The sequence below is a fragment of the Gallinula chloropus genome (assembly GCF_964237585.1).
Source record: "Gallinula chloropus genome assembly, chromosome: 6".
In the NCBI taxonomy this organism is placed as follows: Eukaryota; Metazoa; Chordata; class Aves; order Gruiformes; family Rallidae; genus Gallinula; species Gallinula chloropus.
This window is the reverse complement of record NC_140091.1, coordinates 11,144,638-11,164,662: the sequence shown is the minus strand read 5'-3', so window position 1 is coordinate 11,164,662 and position 20,025 is coordinate 11,144,638. Positions and strand designations below refer to the sequence as shown.

The window sequence follows — 20,025 nt, the reverse complement described above, 5'->3', positions numbered from 1 at the left end:
TAGGGCAATGCTTATAAATTATCCGCCGATTTGTCCGGACTTGTTTGTCAGTTGCTTTGTGCTTCGGGTCATCTTTGGCATTTCGCTGTTTGTGTTTTAATTGCTGATTTACACTTTGACAGATGAGAGTTGATGCCTCCAAGATCGGGGAGGGGGCGGGGGGGGGGGGGGGGGTGTGGGGGGTGAAGAGCAGGAAGAATCAGAGCTTTTAAAGCCTTGTGATTTTCCTTTTTTTCCAAGGCAATTAAAATCGAAAAGGGACAGGGTAAGGACAGCCCCAGCCTAACAGATCTGCCTCCCCGGTTTCCATCCTCTGCCTTAATTATTATTTTAACTAAAGCCGTTTCCAAGCCGCTTGCCTTGCACTGGCCCTCGGGGGCAGTAACCACGATGACCTCATAGGTCTTTTCCCCACTTCTAAATTTTTATTAAACTAACCAAAACAAGTACTGTAAAGGCAACACCTCTGCAGTGGGGGACAGCAGGACTTCTGCTGAATCAGAGCTACGCTGGCTTTCTAAGGGATGGTTGCTTGCACAGAGGGCAAGGAATCTCTCAATGCTTCTGTCCCAGCTAAGTCACTCTGCCTTAAACCTGTCAAGAGGTCTCCGGGGAAGCAGCTGACCCCCAAATCTCTTTTTCCTTCAGTGACTAGTTTGAAGTACATGTATACACACACATCCCAATTTAATACACTGAAACAACTCTTATATCCTGGAAAATCACAAAGAGAAATGCACATCAAAATCAAAGCACAAGAGAACTGGCAGGAATGGGAGAAGAGCATGAAACACAGGGATAAGATGACGTGAAGATAATTCACTGAACACCCAGTACTTTTTCCTCACCCTGCTCCTAGGTGAGCCTCACTGCCCACCCCCAACATTCAAGCACCAGAGCCCAAGGTCAGAGGCTGGATTTCCTCAAAGATAAATTCTGAGTTGCATTTTGGGTTCTACACTGCCATCAAACCTGGCTCTTATTTTCAGGTGCTTGCTTACAACTGTGAGGGTGAGGGACCATTTCTCTTTCTTTAATAGAAGCTGAACTTCCCATCTAATCACATGCCTCCAGGAGCTTGAGCTTTAAGAGAGACATCTAGTCCATGCACGTGCCTGAGGGCAGCATCACCTCCCCCTAAATCATTTCTGACTTTGTCTAGGCTGTTTTTACAGACTCCAATAAGAGAGACTCACACACTCCCCAGGCACTCTATCCTCCTGTTTCATTAGTCTTATCATTGGAAAGTTTTTCCTAAACTCTAATCAGAATTTCCCTCGCTGCTGTTTAAATTCATGACTTCCCTTCCAACCCACAGCAGACACGAGCCATTTCCTTCCTCTGGTTTTGTAGCAAAGACCTCATCATACACATCCCTCTCGTCACTACACTAAATGCAACTCCAGTGCCATCCAGCCTCCACTCACAGTTGTGTTTTGCAGACCCCTGGTCACACTCACTGTTTCTCTTCTGGATGCTCTTGAAACAGTCTCAATTTTTAAGCACAGACTCCAAAGTGTAACACTTCCCCAGCTGAGGCATCTTCTTACACGGCCAAGAAAACTAGGATCTGCATGCCTTGAAAACATTGTTTTCCTCCTGAGCTTTTCTATATGGTCTTTGGGACTTCTTTCAGACCTGCCATGGTACCTGAAACTTCAATGGCTTCTCACAACCCTTATCCTGCCCTCCTGAACAAAACTTTCGGTAGTCATTTGCACCCAGGCTGGCTCCTGTCTCTCAATATCAGCATCAGCTCTCCTGCCAAAACCCACAAAGCTATTTTGATCTCTCCAGTCATCACAAATAAGGCAGAACCTCCCTCTTCTTTCCACACCTGGGATGAGAAACACAGACCAACAGACATCAACGTTTCAAGTTGTTTCTTCAAGTGCTACTGACACACATTTAACCGCCCAGAAAATCTCTACTGACACAGCCAGCAACAATTTCAGCTTGACTGTTTGGGGGAAGCTCAGTACTCACCCCAGGTTACAAACAGCACACACACCTCCAAACATTACCTTTCTACTGCAAGATGACAACTTCACTACAGCCTTTCACGTTTGGCCTGCTGTACTGCAGGCAACCAGCCTGTGCAGTCCCTGCTGCAGAATTATCAAATCAAGACCCAACCTCTTCACCCAGTATTGAGCAGCATCAACGATCAATGTTCCCAACAACACTAAAACATCTGGGATGGGTAGAAAGGGCACAGTAGTGCATGTAAATGAACACCTAGGGTTTTACAAACATCACGACTAGCTGCTGGTGACAGAGTGTTTCTGCCTAGCAGAGAGGGGAATAAAATAGCATACCGATGAGCTGTGTTGTCAGCTAATGAGTACGTAGGGTGACAAAGGTAACACAAGGATGGTTGTGCAGCCAGCTTGGCACAAAGGGGAAGAAAAGCATGAAACTTAGGCATGTCCTGTCCCCTTCTCCCCAGAAGGGCTGAGCTGTGCTTTCTGATTGTCAGGAAGGCTTTGTTCAAAACTAATTAAAGACCACCTTAATGCAGCAAGGACCCTCCCTAGGAGCCACAGCAGCCTGAAAAGCGGCATCCCCACGCAGCACTAGATAGATGCCACACTACAGAAGAATCCTGCCTATTTTTAAAATACCATGCTAGGAGGGATGCAGAATACTCCCCTCTGCCTCAGAGGCTGCATAACACCAGCAGGCAGGCACCCATCATCAGCAACCATACTGGGGCACACACGCAGCAGGAGTCACACAGGACAAGCACAGAGAGTTTACAAACCTGGGGCACCCGTTCCCTTCACTTCAGAAACACACGTGGGTTGTACCATTTCCAGCAGCACACCTTCCTCTCATCAGCAGCTTTACAGCAAGGCAAAGGAGCCTTCACACACAATGCAGCAGACTTGCACATTCCTGAGCCAGCCCGGGATCTTTTCTTTTCAGGGTGACTGCCGCTCAACTACTTTCTGCTGTAACAACAAGTCTACTTAACTTTGCAACTTGTCACCTAAACGATGTGTAATGTTTGCACAGCTAAGGATACAGTGTTCAAACAGCACAGGTGGGGAACTGCACGCCAGGATGCATAACTGATGTGGGGTCTCCTCACACTGCGAGGGAAAGGGCAACATGACTGATTGCTTTAAAGTAGTCATCTCATCGGCCTGTCAATAACCAGCCCAGAGCTGAGCAGGTTGGGTCAGGTTAGGGCTGCAGCAACCGGCCACCCGAGTGCCTTGGTATTTTAGGCTTGTTGTTATAATAATGCCAGTTTATACCTTTAAATAAGAAATGGCTTTGAATATTTTTTTCATACGTCAGATGTCTCGCCTGGTGGTCTCATAGTTGTGCTCTCCAGGATATTTGGGTTCAGTAACTGTTCACGTTCTCTAGCTGATCAGGTTTTAAATAAATACAGGTAATTCTGTTGCCTGAAGCCATAACCCGCCCTGTCAGATTCGTATGGGTCACAGCAAGGTTGTCCCCACTCACTGTGTGAATGAGGGAGGTCTCCAAGGCAAAATGACTGCTGCAGAGAACGTGGGTTTTGAAGGTTACACCACACCCAGTACCTCAGACCCTGCAGAAGCCTCTCCAAAATGCTGCTCTTCTCTCGACACCACAACAGTCCGACAGAATTGGAAGGAAGCACGTGACATAAGGAAAACATGATAAAAAAAAACAGGGTATCTCTTAGATTTCAGATGCACCTTGTAGGATGTTGAGCTATGGATGTTCACGTGCTCTTCACAACATTGTTAACTGTTCAGAGGAACTAGCTACGAGGCCTCCTAAGGTTGTTTCAAAAGACTGTACCAAAAAATTACTGGCAACGGGAAACCCCACCTGAAACAGCTTTTATATGAATTCTTTCCTGCCACTCTAGGAACTTAAAGCATCCCAACATAACAAGAGTGGCACACCAGCAGCCATACCTGGCAAAGGGATGATAAACACATGCTTTTTAAAAACTTCTAGTAGAAAGAAAAAATACTTAAAGTGACTGTGCTACGTGCATTTTTAATGACATTCCTCTAGGAACCACCCTGTAAGAAGCTGAATTGAGAACTAGGTATTTAACACTACACCCAAGCCTAAGCTGCATGAAGACAGGTAATTGCAGATTAATATTCCACCGTAATACTTATGCACAAGAGTGCCAGTTAAAGTTGCCATGGGAAACAAGCCTGAATTTCTTCACTTTTCAGCAATTTACGATCATCCTTAATAAAGGTTTTGGCAGGTGATTTCTAATGCACTGAGCTTCACAGCCACACAAAAACCATGCAAGAAGAAAGCTGCTATGCAGGGGTGTCTGGATGGAACAGGTAGGGATAGGCACAGCTCCATTACCTGCCTCTGGATAGGGTTGTGACAACCTCCGTTACTTTGTGATCCACCTTCTGCATTCCCATCCCAGCCTTCAGCTAAGATTGCCTTGATACAGGCTCCACGCTGGAAAAGCACACAGAATGTACCTCCCAGCCTGCTTCACAGCAGACCAGTGTCCTGCAGCAGGTTTGAGATTTCAGGGACATGTTCACAGAATGGTTTGGGTTGGAAATGACCTTAAAACCCATCTGGTTCCAACCCCTTGCCAGGGGCAGGGATAGCCTCCACCAGCCCAGGTTGCCCTGTCCAACCTGGCCTTGAACACTGTCAGGGAGGGGGCAGCCTGTGCCAGGGCCTCACCACCCTCAGGGTAAGGAATGTCTTCCTCATATCGAATATAAATCTACTTTCCTTCAGCTTAAACCATTACCCCTTATCCTATCACTCCCTGCCCTTGTAAGCAGCACCTCTCTAGCCTTCTTGTGGACCCCTTTAGGTACTGGAAGGCTGCTATAGGTTGCAGTGATGCTTTTCTCTTCTCTTGAAAAGTCTCAGCTTTCTCAGTATGTCTTTACAGAAGAGGTGCTCCAGCCCTCTGATCACCTTCAAGGGCCTCCTCTGGACTTGCTCCAACAGCTCCATGTCTTTCTTGTACTGGAGAGCCCAGAGCTGGAAGTGGTATTCCAGGTGAGGTCTACACCAGAGCAGAGTACAGGGGAAGAATCACCTTCTTATCCACCAACACCCTCAAGCCCTTCTCCTCAAGGTTGCCTGCAATCCATTCTCCATCCAACCCGTAGCTGTGCTTGGGATTGCTCTCATCCATGTGCAGGACCTTGCACTCAGCCTTTTAAATTTCACAAGGTTTGCATGGGCTCACCTCTCAAGCCCATCCTTTGGGTATCCCTTCCCTCCAGCATGTCAATCACACCACATAGCTTGGTGCTGTTGGCAAACTTGCTTAGGGTGTACTCAGTCCCACTGTCTATGTCACCAGCAAAGATGTTCAACAGTGTCACTCCCAACACTGACCCCTGCCACTCCTCCAGCAGCTTCCTCTGAGCTCACACTGCAGCTCCCAAGGCACCTTGCCAATTCCTTCTCTACGCACCCACAGCGGGGAGCTTGGCAGGGACTGCACATTTATCGCTATGACCTAAATTTGGTGGAAATCAACATCCATTCCCATTACAAGGTCAGTCTATACATCACAGCATCGCAGGAGCTGAGACACATCATTCAGCTGTCCCTGCCATGGAAACAAGACCACTGGTAGAGCAGTACGGGCAGTGAAGAGGGTGTGATCACTGCAACCACTCCAGCTGCACCTGCCCACGACTGCCAGCCAGAACTGCAAGACGGATGTTCAGGGAGAAGCGCCTTGACTGCTCTTTTACACTGGCACTCAAGGAAACACAGCCTGAGCACAAGGAAACACAGCCTGAGCACAAGGAAACACAGCCTGAGCACAGCTTAACCTTGCCATGCATTTGTACTTACATCATGTTACTGAAAGAGCAGCTCCCATTTGTTAAGACACTTTTGTCGCTCAGGAGATGTACTATGAACATCCAGATTTGTTTGCACACTTAAAAATAAATTAGTAACTGAACATATGTTTATTCATAGTCTCAGTGTTCGTGGCTTTATATTGCAATGGTGAGTGATGTTCTGTATTTATTAGTATGTCCAGTTTCATATGACCGCAATTATAATTAAAAATTCTCCCAAAATAACTATCAAAACGCATGTTAAACAAACTTGAAATGTGTAGGATACACTAAAGAACAATGTCAAGATATTTTTCCATTTAAAATGTGTTGTTTAAGAGAAGGAAAGTATTGTCTGTAAACAATTTATTCTTCGACCTCTGCTAACAACCTTCTTCAGCAATCACTGTATGAACATTTCATACCTTTGTCTTAAGAGAGTTTGGAAGAGGCAAAATTCTAATTCCCAACTGATTATCAGATCTGAGACACTAGTCAAGTATCTGGAAAAAAAATAACATGAAAAAACCCAAAACTTCATCATTACCAAAAGCTCATTTATTGGCTTATCAACTCCTCCCCCTCAGATCCAGCTCCTTCTGCCTGGGCTGGGGTCTGATACTCTTTTACACTTCCAGGGAAGAGATATACAAAGCTTGAATTGTATTTGGTTTTAAGTGGCTTTAAGACATTACAGTGGAGATTAACATACTATGTAGAAGCCTAATTTCAAAATCAGCTTTGAACAGATCTGATTTCTACCTTCAGACTTCTTCAATTTTAAAAAAAAATTACTCCATTTCATCCACTCCCTGAAGCTGAGGGAGATATTTGGCTTGCTGACTGAAAGAGGCACACCAACTCACCGCATTAATAAAGTAAGGTTACAAGCAGCCACAGATCTGAGCCTGGGGAGCTCCTTAACACAGTCCCTGAAAACACTGACCACCATAAACACTGGTGTATACAAGGACAAAGGGACAAAAGAGCAAGACTTCCACTTATTAATGCATCTTCCCTTGTGTAGCTAAAGCACCATACGTAACTGGCTCTACAGGCTGACAGCGTATAAAAGCAGCAGGTACTTATAAACCCCTAGCAGACAGTAAAAGAGAAGTCAGAGACAGAGCTGAAAAATGAAGCACACTATCACTATCATGGTCCAAGGTCCACCGACCCTTGCAAAACAACAGCTCCCACCTGAACCGACCAGGCTTTGGATCAAATTCCACACACTCAAGGTAAGCTTTAAAGCGATGGAAGGGACCAGCCATAAACATCCCTTACTACCAAGCCCTGCTGACCCTGGGCTGGCTAAAACACCACACAGGACGTGCCTCTACTGTTTCACTTTTTCCCATCTATCCATCTGGGGCAACACAATTAAACCCCCCACCTTCTTTTCTCTCTGGGATAATCTCTCTATTCATAAACATATCCCAAAACCCCATAAAGCTAAGCTGCTGCTCTGTGCATACAAACTTGCACTGGGATTTAGAGGTGTTATCTGTGAAAGCCATCAGAAGTCAGGACTGCAAGGATGCTATCAATCCCCCGTGGGCACAGTGCAGGGATCATGAAGGACCCTCCATGCCCGACCCAGAAGTGGTAAAGCAAAGGGCAGCACCGCAAGGCGCTCAGCCAGCGGTCTCGGTCACCAGAGCCACGATGCAGACAGCTTCCCAGGGGAATACCACTGTCCTTGACCCTCCTTGATCCCTATTATGAAGCCATATCACAGGACCTCAGAGGGAGATTGGGCAGTGTGAAAGGGAATGGAAATGAAGGAGTTTTCAGGGCTCCGGAACGAGCGTGAAGGACTTCCCCAGGGATAAGCCAGGGAGGCTGCTGGCTGCAGAACACCACAAGTAAATACAGTGAGAGGGGGAGCAGATGTGGCAATCACACACCTTAGTGTAGATAAAAAAGATTGGTCTTTCAGTAGTTTCTGGTGAGAAGCTGGGATATTCTGAAGAGCAGTCAGTGGAAAATTTCAAGTGTGCTGCACAGTGGCAAGTGCACTCTGTGAGACTTTTAGGCTGAGCTAGCTAGAAGTACAGCTCTGCCTACCCACTGAAAGTAACCTGGAGCACAGCTTAGCTTGGCATGTAGCCTCCCCATTAAATCCCAATGCATTTGAAATTCATTGTATCTAGGCTTCTAGTTTGCCTGCAATAAAACAAAAGCCAAAAAAATGATCAGGATCACAGGTGAAGATCAGCACCTGACCACTCCCAGCTCCCCGGTCTCTCCTCAGACCACATCTCCAATTCCTGTCTGCCACTGCTCCAGTGAAAGACCCTGCCAGTAAAAATCCTGCACAGAACACTACTGAAATAAATGGCACAGTTTGCTCCCCATGACATACAGTGGAGAGGACAAAAGCCATGCTGGTCAGCAAAAAGGTAAGGCACAGGCACCGACTAAAGTCTCATTCTATAAAGTTGCCGGATTCCAGCAGACACCTTCAGCCTCTCCAGCTACATTGATTCCCATGCAGCAAGAGCCATTTATTTATTTGTCAAACTAATTTGTTTGTGGGGATGTGAGGGACCGACAGCCCTTTCCACGCACGATATGACGCAGACAGGCACTGAACACAGCAGACTGGAAAAACAACACCAAAGAACATCTCCACCTTAAAGGTGCTATCTCACCAACAAAATATATAGCAGATCTGCATTGGCCCAGACCATTACTTTCCCTGGCAAGGACTTGGGGACAAAGCTCCTTAAAACAGTAGTAATCATATTCCACTCATGCTCCTTTTTACTGCCAGCTGTAAACTAGCTCCACATGCATCATGGTTTTGCATCAAAATGTGCACAGACCAAACCCATATCCAAAGGGACAAGGTAGATCCAATTTACAGCTTTGACAGGTCTGTGCACCCCAGGCGGAGCGTGCAGGAAATAGCCTGACATCTCACTTGGAGAGCGGTTAAGACCTCACTAACAGAGCTGGAGACAGAGCCACAACAGCCTCCCGCAAAGATCCAGCCAAAGGGCAGGGAATTCGCTGCCCATTTTTCATGAAATGTGAGAGGAGGTGGTGCTCACCAAGGCACTACTGGGGAAGAGAGGAGTCAAGTTTGATCCCAACCTGCAGCATCCCTTGGACAGGACAAGTCCAAGGGAAACCACAGCTGCGCTGGGAAATGAACACCCTGTACCAGGTCATGTCAGCACTGTGACACTGCACTGAAAACCATTTAGCCTTCAGTTTATTCCAAACAAAGCAAAAGGAAGTTATTTTGACCCAACTTGTATATTACCAGTAATACCTGTAAGAGGCCAATTGCTTGGTAGAGGTTGAATTTAGAGACTCAGAAACTGTTCATCACCAACCCAGTGTTAGTTTCCTCCTTTATAGCATGTTTTTCTAATTTTGAATGAAATCCTCGGTCCATCCTGCTGACAACTGAAAACGTATTTATTCATATGTTCCATGCTACTAGGGAAGAACTGCCTGCAGGAAAAACCCTGTACTTGTTTGGATCTCTGCGTGTCTCAAGTGGTGGGGCACTGGGAAATCACTCTGAAGTTGAACTCTTCACCATCTCATTACACTCATTAACACCCAGGCAAGATAACTTCAGCAAGATGAGAAAGTGCCAAACTATTGTTCTTCCCTATTTAGAAACACCACTATATTGCACATACGCAGATCATTCAAACTGTTATTTTTCTGTACATTGTTGGCTACCAATAGCCTTTTTCTTCACAGACTCAAAGCTGTCATGAGTACTCTGCTAATGCAGGGTCCAGAAAAAAACCTTTGAGACCCTCCCCAGTTCAGGCAGAAGACGAGAGCGTATGATGGAAAGGTGGTTTTGATGGTTTTGATAACACATGAATTGTCACTTCTTTGATGAAAATCAGGGTCCTTCATTTCATTCCCACCAAATAGCCCTGGCATTGCTCCTGAGATAGCAGGTGACTGGCAAGAGCCCTGGAGGGCCAACAACAAAAAGGAGGTGCAACAAACCAGAGGAAACAAGTGAACCGGCGCTGTGCTTTTACCTTCCATCTCTCAGAACTGCTGCAGCAACTTGCAAGGGGATAATTAACAGGATTGACTATTTACCTGAGGATGGATCTGTGGTTTATCACACGTAGCCTCAAAATCCAGCACTAAGAAGTAGTGATATCTCTGTGGAGGGAAGGATGACATTGCTGCCATGGAAGCTCCAAAGCCGTGGGACGCCAGTTTCCTGCTTACGATGGGGCTGCAGCGTTTGAGAACACCAGCCGGGAGGAGGGAGCACACAGCTTGTCTTGCCCTTGGAATTACGTTTTGGGGAAACTTTGCTGCTCCAGTATGGAGGAGTGCTATCATTGAACATCCAGAAGCATCTGAAACTGAAGACAGACTCACGTTACTCATGCAGGCATATTACCAGAGATGAGATGTATCTCCTCACTGGCCGCCTCAGTCAGGAATTTTCTCTGTGCTTCCCGGCGGAGGTTCCAGCATCGCAAACCTGAAATAGCACAATATCCTGCTCTAAGCATGACAGATGACATTTGGACTGAGCTCAAGGTGTCCAGAATCACAGGCAACTGGAAATTAACCTCTGCAAACAGCTCTAAATTAAGAACTATGAGACACACAACAGTCATGGCTTCAGGCACCAGATCACACCCCCCTGCCGAACCTTATCATAGCAGAACACAACACAAACCACTTAAACATAGAAAATCTGATCTAAACCCCATTGAAATTTCCAAGGAGGCCTTTCATCTTTTCTTATACAATGCAGCTTCAGATATATAGTAGGAATTGAATACATCAGCACACATATCAAGACTACAACCCATCCAGGCAGCTTGGCCCTGAAATGCCTGTTAGTCACACCAAAATCTCCCACTTCCATCACAAATCCACACGTCTGGTGGCTGGAAGGTTCCTCCCTGGGGAAGTTTTCATTTGCTCTCTGTACAAGATTTATCAGAGGTGTGATTCTAGTGCTACACCCGACTTCTTACTTCAGGTGTTTGTGGAGAAGGGTTTCGGATCAACAAACCCATGTGTCAGCAGCAGGGACTGTAAAACACAAGCAGACCTACAGGTTACAGTCTCCCTCCAAAAGAAATACCTCACCCAGCCATCACCTTCTGATGCCTCTATTTAGCAAATATTTAATAAATATGTAACAAATTACGTTATCCACCTGAGACTGCGTGGATTTCCCCCTTCATTTATTTTAAAACACTGCAGGAAACACATGACAGAACTGTCACTGCCCACAGTGGGCCAGCCTTAGGACTGTTCACAGACACACATGCAACGGTTTGAGAGTTCAGGTCAACCTCGTGGAGGTGTTACATAGCTGGGTACAGTGACCAATGGCAAAAAACAGGCGAATCACGACACCCTGATCCTCTCAAGCAAGGATACGGCTACCTCCTCTAACTGCATATACACATACACGTATCTCGCTACGTAGACATGTTCAGTCCATCCCTGTGGTTGGTCCTAAGAGCTCCATCACACCATGTGCCACCCACCTGCCTAGCTCCCAAGCCCAGCCTCCCCACACCTGTGCTTGCTTTTCGCTCTGCCATGAAGGGCTGGAAGCAGCGGCCGAGAGACACGGAGCTGAAACGGGCAAGGCGAAAAGGGAGGACTCGCCGCCCACAAACAAAGTCACTGTTTGCACAAAAGACAGCGTTTGCTCTCTCCCATCCGTTAGTCTGGCAGGTAAATAATGCACGTGCCAAAACACACACTTAATGAGGTAAATAATATGCCTTGAATAACGGCTGAATCTGTATTTACCTGCGAGACCGGAGAAACTCGGAAGGACCAGATTAGGAGATAATTGCGGCTGAGCAGGTTGTGTGCTTCGAGTAAACACACATTTGGTAACCTTCCCTTTCCAAGGTTTTGAGTGAAAGGCAAAAATCAAAGGAGGTGTTTAAGACGAAGTCAGTGCCCAGGCTGACGATCCCATGGTGGACGCATCCCCACTTTGTGACTTGAACATTTTGGGGGGCTGCTTGCGGCACTAAAGCAGGCAGCAGGTACCCAGAAAGATGAAAACTCAAGCTGTAAAACCATAACAGAGAGCCCAAAATTGCATTTATCCCAAAGGGGCTCAGGTCTACCTATTGCTTTTCCACCTACAGCTTTTGCTGTCACTAATAACCGCATTACAGCCAACTAGAAGTAGTGGTACTCACTTCTAACCTACCCCAGATAAGAGATATTTAAGGTATACATGCTTTAAATCTTCAAGCTACTGGCTATGAATCTAAGGGCTCATCATAGAAAATATTAGTATCTCTGAATAAAGCAGCTTGTAAGGTAGTTGTGGTAAAACCTGGTCTTTAGCCTACTGCATAAAGTAAAATATACAGTTGGGGTGGGGGTAGCAGGCAGGCTCCAACCCCTCTATCAAACACAAGTGATGAAACATGCATTATCCAGCCACGCACAGCAAAATCAGTACTTCTCTAATGTATCTTAACTGGTGAGGCATGAACCCCGTGACACCTTCAGGCTGGCTCGCACCACACGCAGCAGTGCGGAGGTCCCCAAGCCACTGAGGCCACAGGGCAAAGACCAACCAGATGCCCGGTCAGGATTCAGGCACATCACCATGGGGAGATGGCAGCACCACTCCAGATCCCCCAGCACAGGTCACACAGGTTCCACGGGACATCAGCAGAGGAAAATAGCTGACATCTAGTCCCTGCTTACACAGACCACTTCTGCAGGTGGCCTATGTCTCAGGACAGCACTGAGCTCCCCATCAAAAACATGACCTCCCTCCCTACTCTCCCAGCTAACAAAGGTGCCCAAGTGGAGCATTACATGCCGATTGCCCTACACAGACAGCATACAAATAAGAGGAACCCCACTGCAAACCGCACCTTCAGCCAATTGAAGTTTTAACCGTATGTTTACCCAGCCACTGCTCTAGGTGCCCTAGGAAGACCTCACATCATCTTCTTTGGCAAGGTCAGAGTGCCTCAGAGCACAAGGTAGCTGGTGAGCAAACACACTTTATTAGAAGTCATGTAAAGCATTTATAACAGCTACAACAATGCACAGCACTAGCAATTATCCCGTGTTTTTTTCCAACAGACAGCAATGAAAGCAACACAGCTTCAGAAATTAGAAACCCAGCTCTATCCATATAAATCCACATGTTCAGTGATTCCGTTTCCAAACCTATGTAAAACACCACATATTTATTTCTTAGGCACACAGGGTCAGATTATAATCTCAGACAGCGCAAGCTGTCACATCTGGCATTCAACCCTACCAGGTTAACATTTCACATCACACAGCTCCAATTCCTTACACAGATATGTATGAAACTTAATGGGACCGTGAACTGAGGCCGGACCTCAGGAATTATTTTGACAGATTGTACACAGACCCAGGAAAACGTGACAGCCTTTTACATTCCCAACACTCAGTAACACGGGAAAGGGCCACGTGTGGTGTGTTTTGGCTGGAAGCTGAAGTTCACATTATGTGCTGTACAACAGCATGTGCCACACGTGACATCACTGGCTCTGATCAGCAACTGTCTTTTAAAAACAGGTAAAAAAATGAATAAATTAGTTTCTGGGTATCAGCTACAGATAACAGGACAAACCCGGGCTGACTGTGGCTCTTGTTGGTGGTCCAAGCACATGACACCAAAGCATGACAGAGCAAGTAAGGAAAGCCAAGAGAAAGGCAAGTGCCAGCTGTAGCTGTCACCTTGCCAGGGTCCCCACCAAGCACATAGTGGAGAATCTGCACCACGGCTGTTATACTCCAACCCTGCTTCCCTCCAGGGAACCCACTTAGGGGCACCCACAAGCAGCAAGGAACAGGACAGGGAGGGAGCTCCTGCCCCGAGGACACTGGTGACAAAAACCAGCAGGACATTGCAAGTGATGTCCCCCATCTGCAAGACACCCCCAAAGCCACGTACAGAGACGCATGAGGTGCAGAGGATTCAAATTCATCAGTGGCCAGACAAATTAGCCTAGAAACTTGAGCTTAATGGGTTCTTTGCACATAACATTTACTTTTTACAACTACATCTAAAAATCACCTGGCAGCAAGAGAAGACGTAACTTTGATTTTAACTTGAAAATATTCCCCTTCGCTGCCCAGTTTGAGAAGGTGATGCAGGGAGGGGGAAAGATGACAAACAGCCAAATTCAGGTGACAAAAGGAGTGGCATGTTTTATGGAAGTCTCCATCGACACATCAAATTACTTTGTTACAGCAATACAGCCCTCCACCTTATCAAAACCAACCAACCAACCCCCCCCCCCACACACACACACTAATCTAGAGGACAAGGCAAACTGAAATTAAAAAAACAAATGCAGGCAAGCTCTGGGAGTGGTATGCTTCAGTTTATTCCCTGTGCAAAGCCTGGGTAGGGGCAGCTGTGACTCCTGGTCTCTGACCAACAACCGAATTCAAGACTAGAGCAACCAAAACCAATCTGAAATGCAAGTCAGGTTTGTCTTATTTTATTATAGTGTCTTATTTTATTAAATGATAAGGAGTAAAAAAATAGGGTAATAAAGATGCTTTTTGTGGAACAAAATCACATACATTTAGCAACACCTGGAACAGAGTATAAGGAAAAATGCAGGACTTGTCTTTTGGTAGCTGTTCAAATGCATACTCGGAGGTCAAATGTGAGCCCATATTTCAGTTGTGTGAAGATGTAACTGAAGAACAATAGAGATAACTCCATATATTTTTTTTTTAAATCAACCTTAACCTAAGCCCAAGTATTTCATTAGATGAACTACAGTCCAAAAATGACAGCACCTGGCTAGCCTGCAAGGCAGGAAACAAAGAGACTATGAACAAAACCGGCTCATCCACTGTCACCATCCAAACTTGAAAAAAAAATACATAAAGTAAAACAAACAACAAAACACAAAGCTTTTAGAACCGTTTTAATAATGTAACATGATTTTAGACAGGTAAATTTGCTTAATTTGTTAACCTCCCAGTATCACCCCTTGAACGTGAATCCAGTACACTTAGTGGTTACACTCCCTTCACTTTTGGTTCTGGGTCTGTCTCCAGCACTGCTAGACAACCAAGCCCGTATTTTGGTAAATTTGCAACTTAACTTTCCCAAAGCATTGCCACAGGATGCCTCTATGCTGTCCCATCATTACTCAGCTCAGATACAACATGGCACCAATCACACTGTTTTTACAGCATCCCGCAATCGCGCCAGCCTCTTCCCACTACAGATGAAGAGGTCCCTGTTCTCAAGAACTTACAGTCTAAAATTAGACACAATACAACAAGTGAGGGTAACAGCAGAGAAGCTTGAGGGTTACAGAAGCAAACTCAGGCAACCACTCATCTGGGAGACACGTACATCTCAGTAGTTCATTAAAAAACCAACGCACTCTACACAGGCACCGGCTTGGCTCTATGTGGGCATTATGGAAGAGACAAGTGAACATGGAAAGGGTTGACTAAAGGGTGGAGGGCACGCTCGGGTTAAGGAAGGTCTCTCCCATTCTTGAGCTCATTCTTCCTGCTGGATTCCTTGGCTGACATCTCAAAGGCATCAGATATGTCAGAGCACCAGAATCTCTTCCATTGTGACATCACAGACGCGATGGCTTGTGAGATCACAATGAGTGAGGCCGAAGGCGCTGATTACTTAGGGAAGCACTTGCTGGGGCTATCGCACCCTACGAGGCTGGGAAACAAACACATCTCAGTTCACTTGACAACACAGTGAAACCCACACCAGATTCCACACCAGTAGGATGTGAACTCATCTGAACAGACCACCCAGGAGCTGTCCCAAAGATGCACAGTACAATTCCACTCCAATTTTATTAGGCCATCTCCGCTAGGCAACCCACTTTCGTCAGCTCCTTGACTGGTCTCCTAAGACAGGCTTTGCTGGGTATTTTTAAACCTTCTCCAAGAGTAACTGCAGATAGGCAAACTGGTCTAAGCTGGAGTCTGAAGAAGTTCCACCTAGTAAAGGACTGGTCACTCAGAGGAAATGTAGAGGAAGGAAATGACAAAAATTAAAACAAAGAAACAACAACAGGGATGCATGTAGCAAGAGATCGGAAAGCTGCAGTGGAAGAGCAGATCTGGTACTAAGGCAAAGAAGGTTGAAGAGGTTTGGACCAAGAACCCTCTAGCCCAGTCTCCTGCCTCTGCATGGGAGCCATAAGTACAAGCACCAGGGTGAAGCTTACACAAAATAGGGTTAACCAAGGCAAGTTCTGAGAGGCCGAAAGGGGACAGGCCTGTTCTTCATCTTACTCTCCTGCTGACTACCTTACACCAGTTCCTGAGCTTGTCTGGCCCCTCTGTGAGCAGATTCAACCACAAGAACCTATAAACGAGCTAATGCATCCAGAATAAACCCCAATTAAAACAAGATAGCTTCCTGCTGGTTCAGCTCAGGGCCAGGCCGGGTGAGTGCCAGAGCTCGAAGGAGGGGATGGGCCCACACTGCCAGAAGATGATGAGGGAGATGAGCCACTGGCAGCTGCTGGCTGGCTCAGCCACTCACCAAACCACGTAGCCAGACCAGGATACAGACACCTGGGATGGCGTGGCACACTGCAGGAAACTGAGAAGGTATCTTGGCTCTAGCAGCATGAACACAAATAACTTGAATTCAGGAAGTCCATCCTTTCTGAACTTCATGTAATGCTGGCCATAAAGTTTCCACTTCTTGACTCACGAATTGAGCCCAAACACTTGAACATCTTTCACAAAGATTTTCTAGCCTTGAATTGCAGCATCAAGTAGGGAGGTTACCTACTACCTACCATCAGACACCTTGTTCCAATGGTCAATCCATTCAATGACAAAAAACCCAACACATCTTTGTTTTCATTCAAACCTCCCCAGCCCTGGCCTCTGGAGCGAATCCTAGAATTTATGGCATTTCAGTGCTCTCAATCCACAGGACAACTCCTGGAGCCAAGAGGAGATTTGTAGCTACTACGCTTCTAGACAGTGAAAGCTACTACTGCACATTGGCCTAATTTAGTGGAAAGGAGACATAGCAGGCCACCCTTCATTTAATGGGATCTAGCATGCATAATTACTTGATTTTCATACACATGAATGCCACAGTTGTTCAAACCACTTAGCCTGCCACACACCTTCATTATCTGAAAAAGGAATTTGAAGGTTAACACCAGAGACTTCCAAGTGAAACTCTGTCTGGATTCAGGGAGACACCACTTGCATTGCTCAATACACTGTTCACTTTTGATCCTCCCAAATGAACTCTGCAAGTGTTAAAAGAAAGTCTATACTCTGCCAAAGCTCTGTCCTTGCAGACAGACAGACAAACGCTCCAAGCAGGGGAGCAGCTACAATGGGGCATGGTTGCCCCAGCACCCAGTGTCATTGAGCCCAGAAAACCAGCCAGGGAAGATGCTGACCCTCATATTCAACCATAGAACACAGGGCTGTAATTTTGGTTGGGAATGAAGCATCTTTATCTCCAAAACATATCTGGAGAGAATAGAACTTCTCAGCTGACATCTGGCCTGCACAGGTAACTACTCTCAGGGCAGAGAAAAGTCACCAAATGGTATCTAGCAGGCACAGCCAGCACCTCTGTTCTAGGTTACGCTTCGAGAGCCACTACTCGTCCTCCTCTCCTCTCATTCCCCTGCTTGCCTTCAGCTCAGCACCACTACAGTCAAACAGCAGGAGTCTCTGCAATGACCAAATCCAGCAGTAAAATGTGCTTCTGATCTGAGGACGTGTGACAAATGTATAGCTGCTTAATACCTTCCAATGTTGTCCTGTACAGACAGCCACAGCGGCTGGTCCTACACCCTCTGCCTGAGCTTCGCCAACCTGCACACTCCAGACTCCCTTTACTGGGGGCGGTTACTGGATCCAGACAGAGACAGAGTCAAGTGCAAAAACTTTGCAGATGTCTCTTCCAGAGCTCCATTTGCAAAATCCAAGGGGGAAAGAAAGATTAAAAATAAAATTTAAAAAAAATAAATCAAGGGCTACCAAAGTTAACAAAACAAAACAAGATAAGCACCAGGATAGCTGTAACCAGGCCTCCTAAAGGAATCAAACTGAAGTTAGGTACCTCTGAACTGCAGAGCAGAAACTTTAGTTCTTATCAGTGTATGCTCAATCCAAGGACTTCTTTATTTAGCATCAAGCGCACAAGCATTTTCTTTTTAATGCTTTAACAGGTTTCTTCTTCTGGACTTTGGTAACACTCAGATCTGCCTGACTATACACACTAACTTAAAAAAAAACCCAAACAAAACCAACACAGCGTTAATATAGAACATCCCAAAGTTTGAGATAAACAGGAGCCATAAAAGGGCCACGTGTTGAAACAAGACAAGTATTTAGTTCACATTATACACTAACGTGAAAACTCAGTTGCAAAGGCCAGAATTCAAGTCTTGAAAAGGGAAACAAAAATATCTGAAAACAAGTTTCCCAAGCCCACACACTGAAGAGTAACCAACTGAACTTTTAACACATTACTCATGTTAAGAATAGCTAATTCTTGGAAATAAAAGTTCAAATGCCAACTTTAACATCAAGTGATGTGACACACTACAGCATCGCAAAGAGCAGCTAAAGCATAAAATAAATTCAAGTTACCATTAAAAAGATAAACAAATTAAATCCTCAAAGAGTTGTCTAGCAGCATCTGATGGGACAAGTGCCTTTGAGATGTACCTGCCCAAAGCCCTGCACACCTCATCCTTCCTGAAGCACAGAGCAAGCATTAACCTATGAGAAAACCTGCTGGTCCCCTGCATCACAGCTGAAAGAATATTAAGAGTTCAGGCTAAGCAGCAGCTGTCAATCCACCCACTTCTGAAAGTAAATGCTCAGTAAGGAAAAGAGATAAGTCCAAGAGGAGCAAAACAAGTGTCAGACTTATTAGCAAACAGGCCAGCAACAACCACGTAAATTCTCCAGATACAGGACTGTAAGACGGAGCGTAAGGAGTGAATGACAACACCTTTCACACATCTCAGTTCAGAAGAAACACCTGTAACAGCACAGCAGCAAGAAAAGAACAGGAGAAGAAATTCCTACAGCCAGCCAGGAAACAAGTAACCAGATCCTGCTCTTGTAAGCCTTCTCAAGTTTACTTCAGTCTCAGCATCTGAGACAGGTGACCAGTCCGACCTCACAGGGTAAAAAAATAAAACAAAATAAAATAAAAAGAATCAAACCTCCTCCTCCCCCATGGCCTCTGTCTGCGAGCCTCCACATCCCCAAAGGCACACGAGAAATCCTGGTTGCTGCCGCTGCCTCTCGCTCACCCTGTGCAAGCCCCGCGCCCCGGGCAGCGGACACGCTCTCTCCTCATCCTCAGCCCCTAACTGCAGCCGACGCCGCTCCGGCTGGGACCCGGGGGGCCGCTACCTCCGCCACCCGCGAGCCTTCCACCCAAAGCAGAGCCCGAGCGCGGAGGGCCCGGCAGCCCCGAGCTCCGGCAGACGAGCCGGGACCCGGCGTCGAAGGGACGAGGCGCCGCCACGCCTGCCCGCCGCCGCCCCGCGTCCTCCCCTCGGGCCGGGGCCGCCCCACCCCCCCCGCCCCGTTCCCAACGGCCTCCCCACGCCCCCGCCGCCGCCCCGCCCCGGCCCGCCGCCCGGCTCGCCTCCCCGCTCGCCTCCCCTCGGTCCCGGCCGCGGGCCGCCGCCCAGCTGCAGGCCCCGCCGCCGCGGGGGCCCGGGCCGCGACAACCCCCCCCGCCCGCCACCCGCCCCCACTTCTCCGGGCCGGGCCTCCACCCCCCGCCCCGGGCCACGGCGGCCCCACGCCTCCACCAGGCCTGCCGGGCCCCCGCGCCGGCCGGGCCCCGCCACGGCCGTGCCGCCGCCCACTGCCCGGCGGCGCCGTGTCCCCCTCCCCCGCGGCGGGGGCCGCCCCAGCCCGGCCCTTCCCCAACACCCCCCTCGCCCCTCCGCCCCGCACACACTCCGCACCACGAGTCCCCAACACCGCCACTCACCTCCGCGCACTCTGACCTCCGACCCCGCTCTGAGCGGCAGCGCCGCCGGCCAACCGCAGCGCCTCCTGCCGCCGCCGGGGGCGGGGCTTCCTCCCCGCCGCGCCCCTTCGCGCAGGCGCACGCCGCGGCCCGCGGCGCGGGGCAGGCTGGGCTTTGTAGTTCGGTGCCGCCGCACCGCCCCCTCGCCCTGCCCCGCCGCGTGGCCGCGCCTCGACGCCGCCGCCGTCG

The 20,025-nt window shown here is 47.6% G+C and overlaps 1 protein-coding gene across 1 annotated transcript in view; it reads right to left on the bottom strand.

Moving 5' to 3' along the window:
* ERI3 (ERI1 exoribonuclease family member 3) overlaps window positions 1-19,812 on the bottom strand; it is a 132,690-nt gene extending 112,878 nt beyond the window's left edge. The window contains exons 1-2 of the mRNA XM_084266570.1: window positions 19,798-19,812; window positions 9,894-10,168 (exon numbers count right to left, since the gene is read on the bottom strand). Of these exons, the coding sequence (XP_084122696.1) occupies window positions 9,894-10,145 (252 nt within the window). The 5' untranslated portion in view covers window positions 10,146-10,168; window positions 19,798-19,812. The remainder of the gene's footprint in view (window positions 1-9,893; window positions 10,169-19,797) is intronic.
* Window positions 19,813-20,025: the final 213 nt, after the last annotated feature.